Source organism: Microtus pennsylvanicus, chromosome X (assembly GCF_037038515.1).
Source record: "Microtus pennsylvanicus isolate mMicPen1 chromosome X, mMicPen1.hap1, whole genome shotgun sequence".
Lineage (NCBI taxonomy): Eukaryota > Metazoa > Chordata > Mammalia > Rodentia > Cricetidae > Microtus > Microtus pennsylvanicus.
Window position 1 is genome coordinate 56,495,132 of NC_134601.1, and position 20,263 is coordinate 56,515,394.

The 20,263-nt window shown below is 41.1% G+C and overlaps 1 protein-coding gene across 3 annotated transcripts in view; it reads right to left on the reverse strand.

Moving 5' to 3' along the window:
• Positions 1 to 20,263, reverse strand: part of Dock11 (dedicator of cytokinesis 11) — a 195,427-nt gene that overhangs the window by 123,132 nt on the left and 52,032 nt on the right. For all 3 annotated transcript variants that reach the window (XM_075956583.1, XM_075956582.1, XM_075956581.1), the window contains exons 2-7: positions 17,348 to 17,464; positions 17,174 to 17,263; positions 16,207 to 16,289; positions 15,049 to 15,118; positions 14,363 to 14,458; positions 249 to 383 (exon numbers count right to left, since the gene is read on the reverse strand). In XM_075956583.1, coding sequence (XP_075812698.1) covers positions 249 to 383; positions 14,363 to 14,458; positions 15,049 to 15,118; positions 16,207 to 16,289; positions 17,174 to 17,263; positions 17,348 to 17,464 — 591 coding nt within the window. The remainder of the gene's footprint in view (positions 1 to 248; positions 384 to 14,362; positions 14,459 to 15,048; positions 15,119 to 16,206; positions 16,290 to 17,173; positions 17,264 to 17,347; positions 17,465 to 20,263) is intronic.

Below are 20,263 nucleotides of genomic sequence, written 5' to 3' on the forward strand. Positions count from 1 at the left end.
GAAAAATCAGGGAAAATTCAGAGAAAATGTGAATCAGGAAGCACTTTGGAGTAAGACTCAAAGGATTTGATAAACTTTTAAATACTGGCCCTGAATGGAAGTGGTGTAAGGAGGTTTAGAGTTTACTAATACAGGTGTTTAGGGGCATGGAGATGCCATCAACCAAGAGGGGAACTGCCGAGGTTTTTAATAGTTCATCAACAACCCACTTGGAGAAGGAGAAAGAATGATTACTGCAATAGCCTTACCTGAACAACATCAATGCATGCGTCCAAGTAGATGCAACCTTTAGACTCTTTGGAATTTTTCTCATCTTTATAAGAATTGAGGATGTATGAACCATCAGGCAGCTGAGTCAAGTAAAAGTACCGTCTCTTGAACACCTGGAAGAAGAATGCAGCCAAGATCCACTGTAACATATACTCACGGCAGAAGGTCTGTTTATCTGAACCAAAAACCTTCAACATCTTGGCAGCCATGGTATCTGAACAATTGTCAGACAATCTCCAGAAATTGTTATGAATCAGGTTTCTGGGCTGGTGGGAAGGCTTGGCAGGTTAAGACACTTGATACCATGCCCACTGACCTGAGTTTGATACGCAGGGCTCACATGGTGAAAGGATAAAACCAACTCTTGAAAGTTTCCTCTGACCTCCATACATGTGCAAGCATGTATCCATACATATACACTTAGGGACACACATACACACACATAAACATGCATACACACATACAAAATACATGCATACATAAATACATAAATAAATAAGCAAGAATTATGCTTAGCTTTGTTCCTTATTTCTTTAAAGATACTATGATGTCAAGCAATTTACCCTTAGCTAATCAAATATATTGCTAATGGTGAATATTTAACACTTGAAAATGTATAAAACACTTTTACATCTGAATCACTGGCCTCTTCACCCAGTATCCTTTTCTGTCTAACAGCAAGAAACAAATAGATCTTTTCCAATTATGTCTCATTTCCACAAATCCAAGTATTAAAAGGCATGCAATTTACATCACCTTCATATCACAGAACAGTTACAGTGGACCGGAACTCTTGCTCCTGAAAACCCCACTTACAGCTTTCTCCCAGAGAAGCAGAGAGAATCATCAATGGCCTCAGTGCTGAAGTTTGAATCAATAGGGCCCAAGGGGCCTGGGCCATGTGATCAGAGATGGGAGTAGGCTATTGCCTACAGAAATGAGGAAGAGAGGAAGACTACCCAAATGCCTTTATGTTTCCCCTTTGTTTCTCCCAGAGAGTACAATGAGTAGAGTGAGCAGAGGGGACTACAAACCCTTTGATGTTTCTGTGCTTTTTTTCAATGAGTCAGAAACTATAGGCTGTGTCAAGCGTTTGTCATAGCGAAAGTAAAACTTACTCCAGTCATAATTCCCCAGAATCGTGGGTCTGAAAGCACTCCAGAATGAGAATAGTAACAGAGCCCGAAAAACAGACTCCAAGTGATTAGTGAGGAAATACACGCCTATGCATCATGTCTTACTCACAAAAGTGGAAGATTTAAGCTTGCCATTTGCGATCACCCATCTGACAACCCAATATGATCTGTAATCTGATATTTAAAGGACTTAAATATCATGAAAAGAGCATTATTGGACCCAGTCATTCCTGCCAACTACTTAAATTCTCTGCCAAAGCATCTTGAAACATCAACAATTCATTTCTCCATAGCATGAACAAGTTAAATTATATAGCTATATTATGGGGTATTTCTTTTTAGAAAAAAAGTAAAATAATAATAATGCTTACAACCATTTTGGACTTGTTTGAGGATCATCTATTTGTGAATGAATACAAAAATGTACTAGTATGAGGGACTCCTTGCCAAGTCAGACGGGTAAACGCTACAGCTTCTATTTCAGGTAAGTAGGCATATGGGCTATATGGCATCAACAGAAGGGAGAACAAGCAGAAAACACCAGCTTGTTTGTAGAGCCTCAAGTAAATGTTAGTTTACCGAGACACAGAAATACAGAGAGTGTGCTCCTATGTGTATTTATGTCTTTTGTTTATTCATATACAAGTTGAGTAGCCTTTAACTAAAGTGCCTGGGGTCAGAGAAGCATTTTAGATTACATCCTTAAACTGAAAATCTGAAATCAGTGAATTTGGGAGTCTTCAAATTGGAGGTATTCAAGTATTTCATAAATATAAAAACTTATTTAATATATATAATTATAGCAATATAATTATACTAATGTAATATAATATAAAGCCTAAAATGTATATTTAATTAAAACATATTTATGTTTATATAAAGAAGTCTATATAAGTATGCAAAAAAGTTAAACAAAATGACTGTTATATCCAGGCATGTTGGCACATGCCTGTAATACCAGTACTCAAGAGGAAGAATGATCAGAAGGTTAAGGCTGTCCTTGACTATACAGTGAATTCAAGGTCAGTATGAGCTATATGACATCCTATCTCAAAAACAAACAACAACGTTGGTGATCATATCATTTATATTTATGTATTTTTCGTGACAATGGTTCACATCTCTTAATAAAATAATGGAACCAGAAAACCTAAAATTACATACTAAGCTTATTTTAAATGAATAATTTACTGAACATTGAGACTGTGCATCTATGACTTCTTAAAAGTTACAACAGTAATTACATGACAAAAATCAATAGATCTTCTAGGCAAAAATTAGTATGATTTAAAAGCCTGCAACCCAACTAAAAGTTTAATTGTGAACAAATCTACAACTCAAAGGGTACAGATTCAGTGAAGCAGCTGGCCAAATATGCGTGAAAAGCCCACAGTCAGCCACAAAGCGAGGGCAGAGAAGGAAAGGCACGGAGCAAAACACTTGTGGCCTGGAGTCCAATTACCATCTGCACAAATGCCTTCGTGTGCAGCTGTCTCACCAAGTAACGGCATTCTGCAGCAGCCACCACTTCCAAGATTAGGGAAGGGAAATTATAGGCAATCACCCCCCTATAACACAGTGTCACCGCGAGGTGTAATTGCTAGGTAGTTCAGAAATCAGAGAGAGAGCATTTGCCTAAAAGGGCACTTGGAAGGAGCAGATGTCACGAAGGCTGAGGATCCTGACCCTCATCCAGGAGCCCCTGTGACATTTGTCCTTGAGGTTGCTGCTTCTGTCGGTCTCCTCACCTGTTGGATTGGACCAGGTGAGCTAGGAGGTCATTTTGTCATCAGACTCTACAAACCCTTTCCCTGAACATGAACAAGTTACACATTAGCCTTCCTAGGTTGACAGTTACCCCCCCCCCAGCATACACACACACTCAAATACACTTACGCGTGAGATGGCCCAGAAAATAGTTGCTCACTGAACAAGGTACACATTCGCCTTCCTGGACTAACATTTAGCCTCCACACACAAACACACACTTACGCGTGAGATGGCCCATGTATTAGATGTTCACTGAACAAGTTACACATTAGCTTTCCTAGACTGACAGTTACGCCAACACACACACACAAACACGCTCACCCGTGAGATGGCTTATACATTAGAAGCACACCATTTGCATAGCAAAGAATTGCTTTGTTTGCTCTTTTTGGCAATGGAGGTCCCACTCCATTGCTCAGGATGACTTTTTATCCCTGGTTCAGTTGATCCTCTTGCCTCAGACACCAGAATAGCTGGGACTACATGGATATGATTCTATGTGTGGCTTAGAAATTGTTTTTAAGTCACTCCTGTATAGAAATTGGTTTGTGAATGAACGACAGATCAGGAGATGGCTATACTCTCTTTCCATTCTAAGAGTCAATGATGTATCTATTATTTAAATAATTTTTAAATTATGTTTTATGTGTAGGGGTGTTTTGCCTCCATTTATGTATATGCACAACTTGAATGCTTAGTGCCCATGGAGGCCAATGGAGGGCCTCAGATTGCCCTGGAATCTAGGTTACAGATGGTTGTGAGCTGTCATATGGGTGCTGGGAATCAAACCTGGTCCTCTGCAAGAGCAGCAAGTACCTTTAACCTCTAAGCCACCTCTCTCTCTCTCTCTCTCTCTCTCTCTCTCTCTCTCTCTCTCTCTCTCTCTCTCTCTCTCTCTCTCTGAGCCATCTTTCTAGCACTGCTAGGTTAGGTTTGAACTTCTGGGAAGTTGTAGGTCCCTTTGTCAAAGAAGAAAGGAGCATCAGAAATCAATACTATAGAACCAAGAAGAAATTTTCAAAATATCCAAGATGCAGAAATTTAGGATACAGGTAAATATATTTTTCATTTCAGAATTTCATTTCAGAAAGAAGATAGATGCTAAAATAATAATTCTACATCAGAGTTTTCATCAAAAGGCCTCAAGTCCTTTGAAATCAACAGATAACTATTTTACCTGAGGATATATATCCACTCACATCTTCCCTAACAGAGATAATAAAGATGTATTTAAATTCACAGTGGTCACTACTTAAACTGGAGTCACATTCCTGTGACATCCACAGAGAGAGTCTCTCTCAAACCCTGCAATGGCTTCTCACTCATGGTAAATCAAAATCTCAGCTATGGAGGGTGCAGAGAAGAGAGAGAAGGGCAAGGCTTTATCAGTGGCAGCTGGAGAAAGGAAGCTGTTCTGGGATGGCACAGCATAACCAGGCACTCACACAGAGCAATGCACTGTCTACTTCAAAAAAGGAAGGCAAAGCTTTCACAGTAAAAAATGAAAACACATGTTCACTCTAATTTAAACATGTATGCATGTTTCCAAAACTCGTGCTACGATACCATGAACATATAATTTATATGTGTATTATGAAATAGTTAAAATTTCCAGGTATGGTAGAACACAACTGTAGTCCTAGCACTTGGTATGTGGAGGCTGGAGGATCAAACGTGTGATGTCAGTCCTGGCTACATGAAATCCTATCTCAACAATAACAAAAAAATAATAGTAATAATAAAAATAAATTTTAAATAAAATATCTACCATAGCTTAGCATATGGTGCCTGATATGATCTCAGGTTAGCATGTGTATGTGTGTGTTGTGTGTTTGTGTATGAGTGTGTGTGTGTGTGAGAGTGAGTGTGTGTGCATGAGTGTGTGTGTGTATGAGAGAGAGAGAGAGAGAAAGTGTGTGTGTGTGTGTGTGTGTGTGTGTGTGTGTGTGTGTGTGTGTGTGTTTAATTGCTCTCTCCATCTTGTTTTTAGAGGCAGGGTCTCTCCGTGAACCTCAATCTCCCAGAGTTGGCACGATGATCCTGTATCTCTGCCGTCCTGCTGCTAGAATTACAAGGAGTCCAGCACTTGGCTTTTATACCCTGGTCCTGAGGGATCAAACTCCCCATGAAGAACAAGCACTTTAGCAACTGGGCCATCTCCCAAGCCTGCACCTGCATATCTAATCCCACCATTCAGGCTACACTGGTTTATGTACAATACCGAAGAACCCCAAGGAAACTCCTTTAAGTCTTTTCTCTTCCTGCCTTTAGCCTGGGATCCTCTTGCCTGAACAATGACACAATTCCCTCTACTTTCTTTCAGGACTGTCCTTGAGTCTCATCTCCTGGAACTGTTTTTCTACAAGTACCTATAAACATTATAGCATTTTTCTGCAGTGTGAACCCTATCCAAATCTACCTCATTCATCTATCTCTTCTTTAAAATATCCTGTTCACTTCTAGACTATTAAGGTGCACTATTGTTTTAAGTCTAGTATAATGCTTAAAACTCATTAAAGTTTTTCAAAAGGAAAAAAAATTGTCCACCAACATATTTTCAAAGGATTCATTCAATAGAACGATGTTTCTCTGTAATACCAACATTCTTCTCATCCTTCTTGCCTTTATTATTTGTCTTAGAGAGTGAGCACAGATGACTATTCTCTATCTTCCTTTATGAGAAACACAGATCCCAAAGAGTGGTCCATTTAGGAGACTAAGGATGACAGCAAGTTGGAAGAGTTGATTCTCAGGGATCAGGTCATGCCAAGTCCTTTCAAGGCCCTGAGATGTTGGGACAGTAACCTTTTGGACCTCTTCTGGACCAGTCACAAAGGCCATTTGTCACTCAGTTGCATCAAAGACGGAAGGCAGGCAGGAAAGGTAGAGTAACTACTACCCTGCCTTCCAATTAGGAGAACATTTGATCATCTTATATAACAAACCACAAGGGTGCCTTGTCTGCGTATTGCCTAGAGTGTGGAAACTTCCTCTACATTATAGTAACCAGAAGTCCCAAGAAGGGATGCTCTAAAGGATAAGGACAGAATAGGAGGAATGCAGAACAGCAGCAATGCAGAAGCGAGGCAGGGGATCTACTTAACTGTGTTAAAGTTAACAGAACAGCCAGGATAGCAGTGAAAGGAAGAGAGCAGGATCCCAGCCCTCATGAGACAGAGGTGAGAGGATTAGAGATTCAGGACCAGCCTGAGGCTGCATTATGAAACTCTTGCCTCAAAGGAAAAGCGGGGGAGGGGAACAAGAGTCATACGGAGTCTCAGAACTGTTGTAAGCAAGCATGGAAGAAACAGTAGGAAAGAAAACCCCCAAGAGTTTATACGAAAACTGACTTACACTTAATTGTACTAGAATGGCAAGGACTTGGTCTTTCTGGAGAAGCCCCTCCAGAAGGTTGGCAACCTACCTCTCATCTGTCTCCATATCATTTTATACTATCACGTTTTAACATATATCACAATGCTACACTATGTGAAACTTGGAGGAGAAACATGTTCGTTTTTCTTGAATAGGTCTATCATACCCAAGCACTGGAAATTTTTAAAACTCATTTGAAACAAACCATGAAAGAGGATATCTACAATCTCTCTTATCATTGCAGACACATTATTTTCTCAGACTTATTTCAACAAAGACGGCCTTGCTCAACTTCCTCTGTCCTTTCCTCCTGTTTCTTCTTCCTCCTCCTCCATCTATTGTTTCTGAGACAGGGTCTCACTCTTTAGCCCAGACTAGCCTCAATCTCAAGGTGAAATTCCTGCCCCAGTCCCCAAGCAAGCAAGACCCAGCACACCCAACTTGTTTCCTTGCTTAAACTATTGGTGGTATCACAGTTCTTGCATAATCAGGCTCACGTGTCAGGACCTAACCTCTCGTCATTCTCATAACAGAAAATCATGATGACTGGTGTGCTTTCTGTCTTCTTGGCCCTGACTAAGTGTTCTGCTCATGTCAGCTCATCCTTATAAACAACTCTGTGCGGTCACCACGATCTTCGTTGCCACATCACAAAAGAGAAACTGAGGCACAGAAGGACACCGGGGAGCAAATCAACTTAACCTAGCATGACTACCAGACTTCCTTTAATATGGGTTCTCTATGTACTGTGTCCACACTCGTATTCTCTTCTGGGACGCCCTTCCTTCAAGGTCTGGCCATCTCAGACCCCATGTTCATGCAGTTGGTACCTGAACAATCATTAAACAATTAGTTATTTTTATTGTGTGTCTCGTATCTCCAAAGAGGTCGTAAGTCAGAAGAGGCACATGTGATACTTCTGTCTACCTTCCCGAATACTAATTTCATGGACTAATCAAGCATTGCTTGTATATCTCGTGATGGATTTGATGACTCCTAGGAGTGCCTGGCATATAGTAAGTACCTAATAAGCAGGTTTTGAGACGCAGTCACCAAATGAAAGGAATCAAAACAGAAAAACAAGTTAGTGAGAAAGCCCCTGCCTATGATAAACACGCATTAATCCATATTATTTACTGTAAGATGCTGTCTAGTCAGTTGGAGCATATGGAGAAAAAAAATCAAAACAATAGATCTTATCTTCCTCTTGTTCCGATGCACCCAGTGACCTTGACCTCCCAGCAATTTCTTTCATATTATATATACTTTCTTGAATGAAATACTCTTTTGATTTACTGCTCTCCCCCTACCAAGAAGAGAATTCTCCTTCAGTAGTCAAAGAGTAATAAGGACTTTTGGACTCTGAATGTATAACAAACGGCTCTCTTTTGTGGGGGTAAAAAGGGCACGAGAAGTGAGTCATACATCAGACAGTTGACCTCGCAACCGCAATAACACAGCGAGGCCCTTCAACATTTAATTGCTGCAAATGGGGAGTCGAGAGTCTAAGGAATGCAATCAAACTGAGCCAAGAAGATCCACAAAGGTAGGTGTGCCACGGGTTAGCCAAGAATGTGCAACTCTTCGAAACCAGAAATCACCCTCAAGATCAAAAATGTTCCTTAGGCCATATATCATCATAGTCCTTAGAAAAAATAGTTCTAAATACCAGGGGAAGGTCATACCCGATAGCACAGCTATCTAGTCTGCATTAATTTTTTTCTCAGTGCTAAAGAACAAGTTGAATAAAGCAAATGTCTCTAGCAGCTAATTAGGAAAGAGAGTGCAACCGAATAGGCTCCTCTTAGGACTACAGTTTCTGCCTAAGTGATCGTCTAATCTCTATGATTATCTTCAGCTTCGCTTCAGTCCTTTTCCAGGAATTGGAATGGGGTCGCGGGACGGGTTCCCATTAACTAGAAAGCATGAATTGAGGAAGTGGCTCGCTGTAATAAAGCTTGTCCTGTCTTAACATGACTGCTGACAACAAGGCAATTTACAAGTACTGGGTGAAAAACAGTCACTGTGCCCAGACAACAATCAGCGCCTTTGCAAGAGCTGCACAAGGCCAGCATCCTCTTCAGGGAGAGGAAGTGCTTGGGCACTGTGACGGCTGCTGCGGAGAGACTGTGTCTCACTGTGAAGCTAGATATATCATTAGCAGCTCTCCCACCGCCTGGTGTCTCAGTGATAGTTTGTTGGGGGATAATGAGGGTACCCAGAAAGCACTTTGAGGAAGATAATGACGATTGCAGTGAATGGAATGGTACTGAATATAACTTAACTGTTCCGGGTGGCGGGGGGAGGGGACACAATCCACTGGGGAAAATATAATTTTTATTCCAGCATCAAGAACTCAGTGTGGTTCACATGCGCGCCCTTCTTTCCTGTAAGGACTGGCACTAGCAACTTGAATGCCCTGGCAGAATTCTGGCAGGCACCAGAGGAGGTTTGATATTTGAAAGCAGTCCCAGCAGAAATTGCATTGACCATGTCGCTGATATTACGTTCGGCCACATGGCTGCTTGCTCAAAAGATCACATAAATTAACAATCTTCTTTCTGGTTTCTCTTGTAAATCAACTGGGCAACTTCTGATCCTTTTTCATTTTACTTTTGCATCTTCCCTCGTGATTCTAGTTTTTTTTTCTTTCTTTGCTCTTTGATTCTTTTACTCTGGACAGCCCAATGTCTAGGGAAAAGACTTGGACTTGTTTATTAAAAACAACAACAACAACAACAGAACAAAACCTGCAGTTCTTGTGCATAATTTCAAACATCTTAAGGGACCGCTTCCACAGGGCGCTCTTGGTTTGGCTGTCTGAGACATCATTTCACTGTATAACCCAGGCTGCCCTTAATTCTACCCCCCTGCTGGAGTCTTATGAGTGCTGAGACTACAAGCCTGTGTTACCGGGCCCAGTTACTCTAACAGAATTTTTTTAATTTTTGGGTTTGTGTGTTTGAAAATGATTTCTTAAAACACTTCTGAATACATAACTTGCTTGAAGAAGTACAATTGCCAGTCACAAAGGGATATGCAGGTTGGTGTCAAGCTCCAGCCCCTCACGGAGACTCAAATAAAAATACAAAGAAAGAAGCTTGGCTTCTGCGGGCTGTTCTTTACCAATGAGTCATGATTAATACCTACACCCTTCTGAGGCAGTTTCCTGCCCGCTGGGAGTTAGCAGAGACTAAATCATGAATTTGCCGGTAAGGAAAGATTCTCTGGGGTCAGTTCTGGAGCTCAGGCACTGTGGCTGTTTGCTAAGGCTCCTACTGCATCGCACCAGTGCAGAAGGAGGCCCCATTGGGCAGGGAACTCTGGCTGCATCCAGGATAAACCTGCCTCAAGTGCTGGGGAAATTACTCAGATAACGGCACACCTGAATCATCTTCCCGTTTGCTTATGAGACTAATTAATAGTCTTTATTTGAAGAGTCACCTAATAGAAACAAACAAAACATCCTTCCAGCACACCTCCAATTCTGTTAACCTTTGGCTTTAGTTATGCCTCCTCTGTCTCTGCTACTGCCAGAGCTAGACAGGCTGCTCCACCCCACTGGGCACTTAGCTTCTTATTAAGCCTGAACCAGTGCAAACTTCGGAAGAACTTCTCCCCATCCCGTGACAGGGCACATAAGGTTGCGAGCTCTACGCCCTTAGTATGCCTTGCTTCACAGGACAGGACCCCTTGTTTAGCAACTTCAAGACCACTACCATTTCCAGCCGTTTGCTGACCACCCTGATAACGCCTCTGTTCACAGAGAAAGTGAGCAGAGTAAAACTTGAAGGGTAAACACTCCAGGGGCAACTAAGCCCTGAAGCGCACAATGGAACAATAATTAAAATACTTTAGTCTATATAGGATAGAGAACCTTTGGCAAAGTATATCAGAAAGCTCTGATTAATATTTCCTCTCTCATGCCCATTGTAGGTTTGGCAGATCCCCCAAATACAACAGTACTGTTTTGGCTTAAGAGATGAAGGCAAAGAGTACAGGACACATGCTTAACTTCCAAAATTCCATGGCGGTGGTGCACGCCCTTAATCCCATCACTTGGAAGGCAGGGGCAAGTGGATCTCTGTTAGTTTGAGGCCAGCCTGGTCTACAGAGTGAGTTTCAGGATAGCTAGGGCTACACAGAGAAACCCTGTCTCAAAAAACAAACAAACAAACAACAAAAATTCCAAATAGACATCCCCAATGCATAGTAGATGAGGGTACTAACCAGAAATCACTCCCAAACCTCACCATGGCCCTTATGTTGCAAAATGATTTTGTTAAAACCTATGTAGCCTCATATGACCAATTTGGGTTTTTTTGTTTGTTTGTTTGTTTTTGTTGTTGTTTTTTGCTCCCTCTGTCTACCATTTCATAGAGGGGTTAAGAAGAAACAACAAGCCGGGGTGCAACTCATTTGATTGAGTATACCTAGCATACATGAAGCCCTGGGTTCCATTCCTGGAGATGGAGGTAGGAGAACCAGAAATTCAAGTTCATCCTCAGCTACAAAGCAAGTTTGAGGCTAGCCTGGGATACATGAGACCCTATCTCAAAAATAACAGATAGAAAGAAAAGAATTGGATGAAAATTGTTTCCCACAGAGATAGGGGTGGGGAAGAAGGGGCAGATGGGAAGGAGAGAGGAAGGGAAAGACAATGGGAGGGGGAGAGAAAGAGAAAGAGGAGAAAAGCAAGAGAAGAGAGGGGAAATAGGAGTATCTGGGAATAAACAGAGACAAAGCAAAAAACCTAGCTCAACAGGACAGGGCAATGGCAACCAAGTAGCAAGTGACATCTTCGCCTCACCCACGTGGTCACCAGGTTACCTAAGATCTACCATCCACTCCGTCAATTTATGGCTCCTCCTGGGCCCCTGTAAGCACGGGAGTTTTCAACCTCAGAGATAGATAACAGCCAAGCTGAACAATCAATCTTTGGCTGACTGTATTAGTTTTCTACTGCTATAATAAATTACCCCAAACAGGATGGCTTGAAACAACACAGATTTATTACGCTGTCGTTCTGTAGGTTAGAAGTCTAACTGGTCCCTAGGTAGGGGAGGGTCCATTTCCACTCTCTTGCTCCTTTGTACCTTCAAGAGGATGCCCACCATCTTTGGGCTTGTGATTCCTTTCTCCATCTTCAAAGTTAGCCACATAGCATCTCCTGCCCCAGCTTCTGCTCACATCTCCCCCTCTGACTCTCCTTTCCCGTCTCCCTCTTTCTTTCACATATCAGGATCTTTGTGCTTATTCTGGGCCTGCCTGGATAAATCAAAATGGTCTCCCTATTGGCTTATTAGTAGCTTGAATTCCCTTTTGTCGTGTAAGCAAACACTTACAGGTCCCAGGGATTAGGACATCTTTAGGGATTCATTAGCCTTGCTACTATATCGACATGTATTTTAAAGATCAGGAAAGAAGGTATAAACCATGAACTTTTTTACAGGCAACTGGTTCTTTTTATCTAAAACATTATCTTCTTAAGAAGTTAAAAAGTTGTCCATTAAGCAAAATGTAATTTGATGGTATTTGAGGAAATTGAAAACAGTCTTGAGGTGAATTGATTAATAAATATTAATTTCTTACCAATGTCTTATGAATCTAGCTTTCTATGTAGCATATAGCCTTAGTGCTATGCTAAACCTAAGGTGCAGGTAAAGCAGGCTAACATTTGGAGAATGTTAGGGGAGGGGAATGGAGTCTAAGCTAAAGCACACAAGGGTATAATCAGATGAGGGGAATGATTTCTACAGATCAGTGGAGTACAGCCAGCAGCAATTAATCAGGTAATTCCAAAAAGCAAGATGATTTCAAATGTTTCTAACACACATACATAAATAAGCACACATGCACACACTCACACACACACATATACACACATGCAACAGTGATCAATATTTAGGCTAATGCATGTGCCATATCCCCTGATCCATTGCTCCTTATGCATGATACGTGTATCAAAAGTTTACATAGTAACCCGTAAGTGTGTACACTATGTATCTTTTTAAAAGTGTAAAATCCTAGAAGCACTTTCTGACAATCTGCACAGAGTTATAACCTCCACTCATGTGCATCTAAACTTAATAACTGACAGGACCTGTACTATGGTACTCAGGCACTGACGATGAGAGTATACTGGCCAAGAGGCTCAAATCCTCCTTCTGAATACTTGGGGCTCTGTTTTGCTTTTGGTAGATTTGTGTATGTGCTATACAGACACATATGCACATGTGTGTTCTGGTGTAGTCACCTGTGCTCACATACAGAGGCTAGCAGTCCACATGGAGAGGCTTCCTTCACCTTCCCCAGCCCCCTGAGCTGGAGCTCACTGGTTCATTTGACTGGTTAGCCTGTCAGCCCCTGATCCACCTTGTCTCAGCATCCCCGAGTGTTGTGATTACAGCTGAATGTAATGTTTCTCAGCTTTTTTGTTTATGTGGGTACTAGGATTCTAAACCCAGGCCCCCATGCTTTCCCAGCAAGCACCTTACCCAGTAAGTCATATCCCCAGGGCTGGAGATCGGCTTAGCCATCAGACTTATCTGTGCCTAACTTACCATATCTCTAATCTAAGAACAATAATAACAGTGCCTATTTCATGAGGTTGCCATTCAGATCAAATGCAGAATATAAAAATGAGATGCAAAATAAACTTGGTATGGTTCTTGGCACACTTTGAGCCCCTAGTAAAAGGGTTCTCTTACTATCTCACGTTAGAAACAAATCCCATGCTCGGATACAACAGATACACAGGAAACATCCTACAACGTGGATTCATTATCTTGGGGCCGGAAAATGAAAAGTGAGAACAGGACATGGCCACTAAAGGGAAGCAGGAGGCAAAATATTAAATTAAGACCGAATTTGAGTCTTCCTTTGGTAGATACCCATGGTTTCTGCTTTCAGGCTATCGGAAAACTAGAATGACCTTCAGTGCTTAATGGGACTGTGACTCACCCTCAGTAAATCACATGATCTTATATTGAATATCTGAAAGAACAGTTATATTTGGTACCATGGAATAATGTGTTTCTTTGCTGAGAATCTTTAAGAAGCTCATTTGTTCTTCCTCTGGATTTTAATGGCTCTCCACCGCCTCCTAAACAAAAGTCAAGCTCGTGTCAAAGCATCGAAGGCTCTACGTTGTACTTTGTCCCTTTCAGTGTTTTTGGTTTTGTCTCCCACGAGTCCCTTACACAAATTCACTGTTGTCAAACTACTCCATTTTCTAACGAGGCTCTTCTGGCCACCCTCGGGCACTGCTTCATGTAGGACTCATGGTGGTGTGTTTCTGACAGAATTCTGAAGCTGCTGGACACAAGGGACTCTCCATCTTAGCTATCTATGCTTCCCCACAGTCACTTATATTTAATAAGAGCCAAATTTATTCATTAAATTCCTTTCCACATAGGAACCTCTGATGCCTGTTTCTGCAAAGCCATTTTCTTCATTCAACTACCAACTTCCTTCTTAAGCTCACTTAATCAGACAATAAGAACTTCATAATATGCCTTTAAAAATTAACATTTCTGAGTTAACATTGTTCTCAGGATGGCGCTTTAAAATTCCACACACTGTAAAGATTCTTCCATTAAAGGTTTTTGGGGTGGGGTAGGGGAATGAATGAGAACAAAATATAATGGTACATGTAGTTTTTAAAAGCCATAATAAAACCCATTACTCTACATGTTAACTTGAAACAAAAGATTTCTATGAGGGCTCATCAGAAAATAAACCTTTCTCCAGATTCATTATATATGTCAATAGACATCAAATGATGAAATAATATAGTAAATACTCCCTACCTTCATGGTTACTGTGATGGTGCTATTTACATTTGCTTTATGCAACCAACCTTGTTTTATCACACCACCTTTCTGAGAACATAAAGAGGATGAATCCTAAAAGAGAAAAAAAATCATCAGTAAATAGTAGTCAGTCAACCATTTATTTAGTAAGCAACACTTAGCAGACACAGAGCTAGCACTCTTCCCATTTCCTAGTTAAACATAAAAGTATTGCTCTCCATAAATATTGAAATTATTGTCTACAGCATGAAAGGCCCAGTGGTATAACATAGCAGGCACTCAATAGTTGCTGACGTGTCCAAGTGGCCTCCTAAGAAAGCCTCCTTGTCATGCAGTCAAAACTATACCTTGAAATGTCACAGACATCGAGACCCTCTGTCCCAGGAGGGATGTAGCACAGAGGCAAATCCACATGAAGTCACCATCCCACATGCCCACCAAGAGAAGTAACTTTACCATCCCATCACACAGGCAAGAGAACACATTTATATACACGGCTCTGCCCATTTCATTGGAGATTTTCTAAAACTCATTTGGAAATGTAACCTTTATTTATTAAAAACCACCCATTGGTTAGAAAAACTGGCCACAGCTACTCATAGGCACTGGTTTCAGCATCTCTCCTCAAGTCTTCTTTGCAGCCCTTTCTGCAGAAGTGGCCTTGAAGAAAGGCCTGGCATTACCTCATCTTTCTCGCAGTCTTCGTCAATCTCAAACACATGGTTAGGAATCTTTTCAGGTCTCAGAGATTTGCTGGAAATCCAAAGAAAATTACTCTCAACACGGAACACAATCCACAATCGTCACCAACAAACAAAGGCGAAATAAGTTGACTTCATTCTTTGGAGAAAACAAGAAAACGCAAGCGGGGAGATGGAAAAGTACTCTCCTCTTCCCAAATGTAGACCTTATTCCTAAGTAAACACGCACAGCTTCTGTTCGCTTGTTTGACTTTTGCTAAGCAAGAACTCCTGACTAAGCTACCTCCTGGGCCCCGCATTATTTGCAAATATGGACTCCCTCATATGCAGCCAGCTGCGAAGATAAAACAGGGACCAGATAGGAGTCAAGGAGAGCACAAGTTGCTAAGGAACGTATGCCGGGTCTGCTAGCAGTGGCAGAACTTTATCTCAGAAAGCAACACGGTGTCGATCAGGCTCTCCCTTTTGTTTGCTCTGGGAACCCAGACTGTTAATGTTAGTAGTCTCTTTCCTGGAAAAAATGTTTTTGAGTGCTATACAGGGTTGCGCAAATGTCCTGTTTCTCCTTTGTTTTTTCCCCATGTTTCCTAGATGAAATGGTGTGGGACCAGCAGTCATACAGTGGAGAAATGGGGGAGATGGGAGGGCTCAAACAGGCGGAATGGGTGGGCAGGTCAGACCTAGTCAGTTATTAAATAGCAGAAGGATGACTTAAACCATGACTCCTGGATCAACGTTCTCAAGCCATTCCTTCAACTTCACTGACCAGAGGTCCTCCCCCAGGGACAGCAGCAGGTGTCGAACTGATCAAACAGCGTCTAACTGCTTCGCTGACACCACTGGAAAAAGGTTCCCTGCGTTTTTCAGAACGAACTAAAGATTATTCTGTGATCTCTATGGGTACACCAAAGCATGGGAGCCCACACTTATTGGTAAGAGTGTCAGTAAGCAAAGATAAAACACACTCGACTAATCAAAATATTACATAAGCCAAATATGCTGTTGTTTCAGTTTGATTTATTATAGACTATAGCAGGGGTTTCAGAAGAGGTTTCTAAAAAGCCAAATAATAACAATGATAATAACAGTGATAACAATTATAATAATAACTCTCCTGCTTCCCTTGTCTTCAAAACTTACCATGGCAACATCCGAAAGTCCCCAGAGAAGTCTTCATACTTGTAGTTGACCACATGCCAATCTGTGCTGTAGGTCTTAATACACTATAAGAAAATAGGAATCATTCATTTTAGATACTGGAAAAGAATAAAAAGAAGCATTATTTTTTCAAGTCTGGCAGAGCTGATGATGGTGGTACACACCTGGAGTCGCCAGTAACCAGAGACCTGAGGAAGGAGGATAATGAACCGAAAGCCAGCCTTGGCTGTATAGCCAGTCCCTGTCTCAAACACACAAACCAAAGTCTGGCGAAATACTAACAGACTTTTTGAACTGAGTTGAGAAATGTTGGTATGGGGATCTTGCTTTGCCCTCACAGCACACGGACCTGTTACATAAGTTAATTGAGCTTAGGAATTTTATTTCCCATTTATCATAAAGGAAGAGGTACTTTCAACAGTTTATAATATAAATTTGAAATTCACAGATATGTAACTATTTTTTAATACTAAGAACATATGGCGGGTTGCCAGAGAGATGGCTCAGAGCTTAAGAGCAGATACTGCTCTTCTTTTTTTTTTGGTTTTTTGATACAGGGTTTCTCTGTAGTTTTGGTGCCTGTCCTGGAACTAGCTCTTGTAGACAAGGCTGATCTTAAATTCACAGAGATCCACCTGCCTCTGCCTCCCGAGTGCTGGGATTAAAGGCGTGCACCATCACTGCCTGGCTCCATACACTGCTCTGGCAGAGGACCTGGGTTCAGCTCCCAGCACCAGGATCAGGTGATTTACAACTGTCTCTCACTCTAGTTGCAGAGCATCCAAGAGTCTTTTCGGGCCTGTATAGCCACCTGCACATACACGGTGCACATAAACTCACTCAGACACACATGGGTCTGTGCACATGTAAGTGCGTGCACGCACCCATAACAAATGAATAAAATAAACACAAAAAAATACGTTCTTTGGATGACCATTGAACCCCTTACCTCCTTGACAAATAAGCTCTGAGCCCTCTTTTCAGCATCTTCTGGTACAGTAGACTGCACTGTTCTCCGCTGACGACCAATCACTGAGATCTAGAGAACAAATCACATTCTTGCTTTAAGAACTGGTTTGGAAAATAAAATGCTTATTCTTTTAAAAAGTACTCATGAACTCACAGATATGTCTTCCATGGGGAACATAAGCAGGTCTCTGAGGGGATCGCTGTAAATCTGTGTTTTCCGTTGGATGATAACATTCTCATAGTCCAGGGGTTCAACTACCTTGGCCTTTTCCTTTGTAAGAGACCAAAGACATAAATTGTTACTGTCAGACTCCCTGAAGAGAGAAATTCCTCTCTCTGTAGCAAAGATATGCTATTCCGCAAAGAGGTGATTGTTGATACTAAGTACATAAAGTTACTTTAACAAGAGAAACCTTCTCTAAAAGTGCATCCATACACATAGCAAACACAAGTGAACACAAGGACATGCATAAACAAACTCCTCCTTACTATAGATAAGAATTCTAAAGAAATAACACCATATTCTATATATCTGTATGTCTTCCAAAAATTCCCTAAATGTGAAGTCAAACAGAAATGGTATATTTAAAAGCCTGTGAGTCATTTCACAAATGTGCACTGTTTGCTGGGTAACTAAGAGGGAAAAAATCTCAACATCCAAGCTCCCTCTCTGTACCCGATACACAAGCCAAAGAGTGCATTACATTCCAGCTTTGCTAGGGCAAGCTCGAGACCTGGAGATGCTTAATCCTGCTGACGGGGCCTGAGAGGGTGAGGTTTCAGGAGGCAAAGGCTACGGACTCCTGTCAGAGAGCTAAGCGATAGTAGGGTACCAGTCTGAGGTTCTTGTTACAAGGATTGGGTCAATGAAAGCTGAGTATAATATGACATAGGAAGAGGAGTAATAATAATAAAAGCACCAACTGGATTCCTTTAGAAGTATTGTATTTAGTATCCATTCATGCACGTAATGTGCTTTGATGAAGTCCACACCCATACTCTCCCTTCCAATTTTTCTCCTACTTCCCTCCACTTTCCTCTCTCAACTTGTCTCTTACAATGCCACTGAGTCCATTAGTGCTGTCTGTATGTGCATGGGTGTGGGACCATCTACTAGAGCATGGGCTCATGTCCTTGAAGAAATCTGAGCCTCGCTCAGCAGTCATCAATCGCCAACAGAGTGTTCTCTATGAGCAGGGAACTGTTTGCTGTCTATTTTCCAGTGCAATGCTCCTAACCACCTACGAAACAGGTATAATCGACTCCAACACATTACAGTTGGGAAAGCCCTGGATTTAACTCAGGTTAAATCATTTGCCTATCTTCAGAGGCAAAAGTCAACACTAGGTGTGTACCTGAAAAGACTCACACTCGTTCTCTCCTGCAGTCTCCCCCTCACTCAGAAATACACAAAGATATTACTGTGCAAGGTCTTGAACTTGGGTTATTCCACTACCTACCTGTCTGTCATTTTCTTTCACTGAACATACTGTGTTCTATTTTTTCCTCTCTGCCTATTCAAAGGCATGGAACTTCCCACAATAGAAAACCAAGCTAAACTTCTCGATGAGAAGAAAGGGAGAAAGGATGAAGGCCCCGCCTTCCCCTTCCAGTGAGATCCGGTTGTGAACCGCTAGCCTTGGAGCCAAGGAAAAGCTTTTATTTGGTCACTGTCATAACAACAGCACCTAAAACACCCGTGTCCCCTAGACATTCAAGCATTAATTATGGAATGAACTTCGAGATATCCAGATTCAGTTAAAACCATGCCTCTACAGGCTATTTCAAACAATTACATGTTAATTGTTTAAACAATATATGTCAATAATTTCTAATCAGGATGTTTTATTTAAATGAAATTATTTCAGTTGTATTAATAGAAGCTGAATAAGGAAATTCCACATTTAAGATATATTACATTGGGTCTGGAGAGGTGGCTTGGTGGTTAAGAGTACTTGTTCTTACAAAGGACCCAACACCCAGATAGAGGCTCCCCATTTTCTTGGCACCAGGCATGCATCTGCTGCAAAACACTTATACACAAAAACTAATAATAAAATGAATCTAAAAAAATCAAAAAGACAGTCAGGCAGTGGTGACACACACCTTTAATCCCAGCACTCAGGAGGCAGAGACAAGTGAATCTCTGTGAGTTTGAGGTCAGCCTGGTCTATTAATCAAGTTCTAGGACAGCCAGAGCTGTTACACAGAGAAACCCTGTCTTGGAAAAAAATTAAGAAGACATATTAAACCTTCACCACAAAGATATGATACACGTTTAAAGATATCTATATATCTATATATATATATATATATATATATATATATATTTAACATGATTTAACATTGCATGATGTATACATATTTTTAGCATTACATGGTACTCATTAGTATGTAGAATTTCCATGGTTTTATGTGTCACTTAAATGTTGAAAAATAAGCTGAGCATGGTGATGCATGCCTTTAACTCCAGCACACAGAAGGCAGAAGCAGGCAGAGCCCTGAGTTCGTGGCCAGCCTGGTCTACATACTGAATTCCAGGTCAGCCAAGGGGTACATACTGAGACTCTGTCTGAGAAAAAAAATAGGGTTTGGGTGTATCTCAACAGTAGAGCACTTACCTAGTATGCAAAAGGCCCTGGGTTCAGCCCTCAATACCAAAGAGTTAGAAAAATAAGATAAATTAAATATAGTTCTCAGAGTCAAGGCCTAACTTAATGAATTAGCATCCATTAACTAGGCTGTACAGGAAGCTCACATGTATCTGCTTCAAGTAACTCAGTAAAATGACAAAAAGAAATTCCTCTTTTGGCTTCTAATAGCACATTAGTATAAAATAAGCCTATGGTACAAAGGATCATGTGTTTAGATGTAAACACTATATGCCTTCTAAAAGTGAAATAAACATTTTTCCCTATGTTTTAAAAGTCATATGCATACCAAATAAAAAGGGGTTTGTTTTTCATTTCAAACAGTTTCAACCTAATGTTCTAGGTCTTCATTTCTATTTCCTCTGTTACAGGTAGCAAGATATGAGAAGAATTAGAGTAACTACTCTGTGGACCACAAT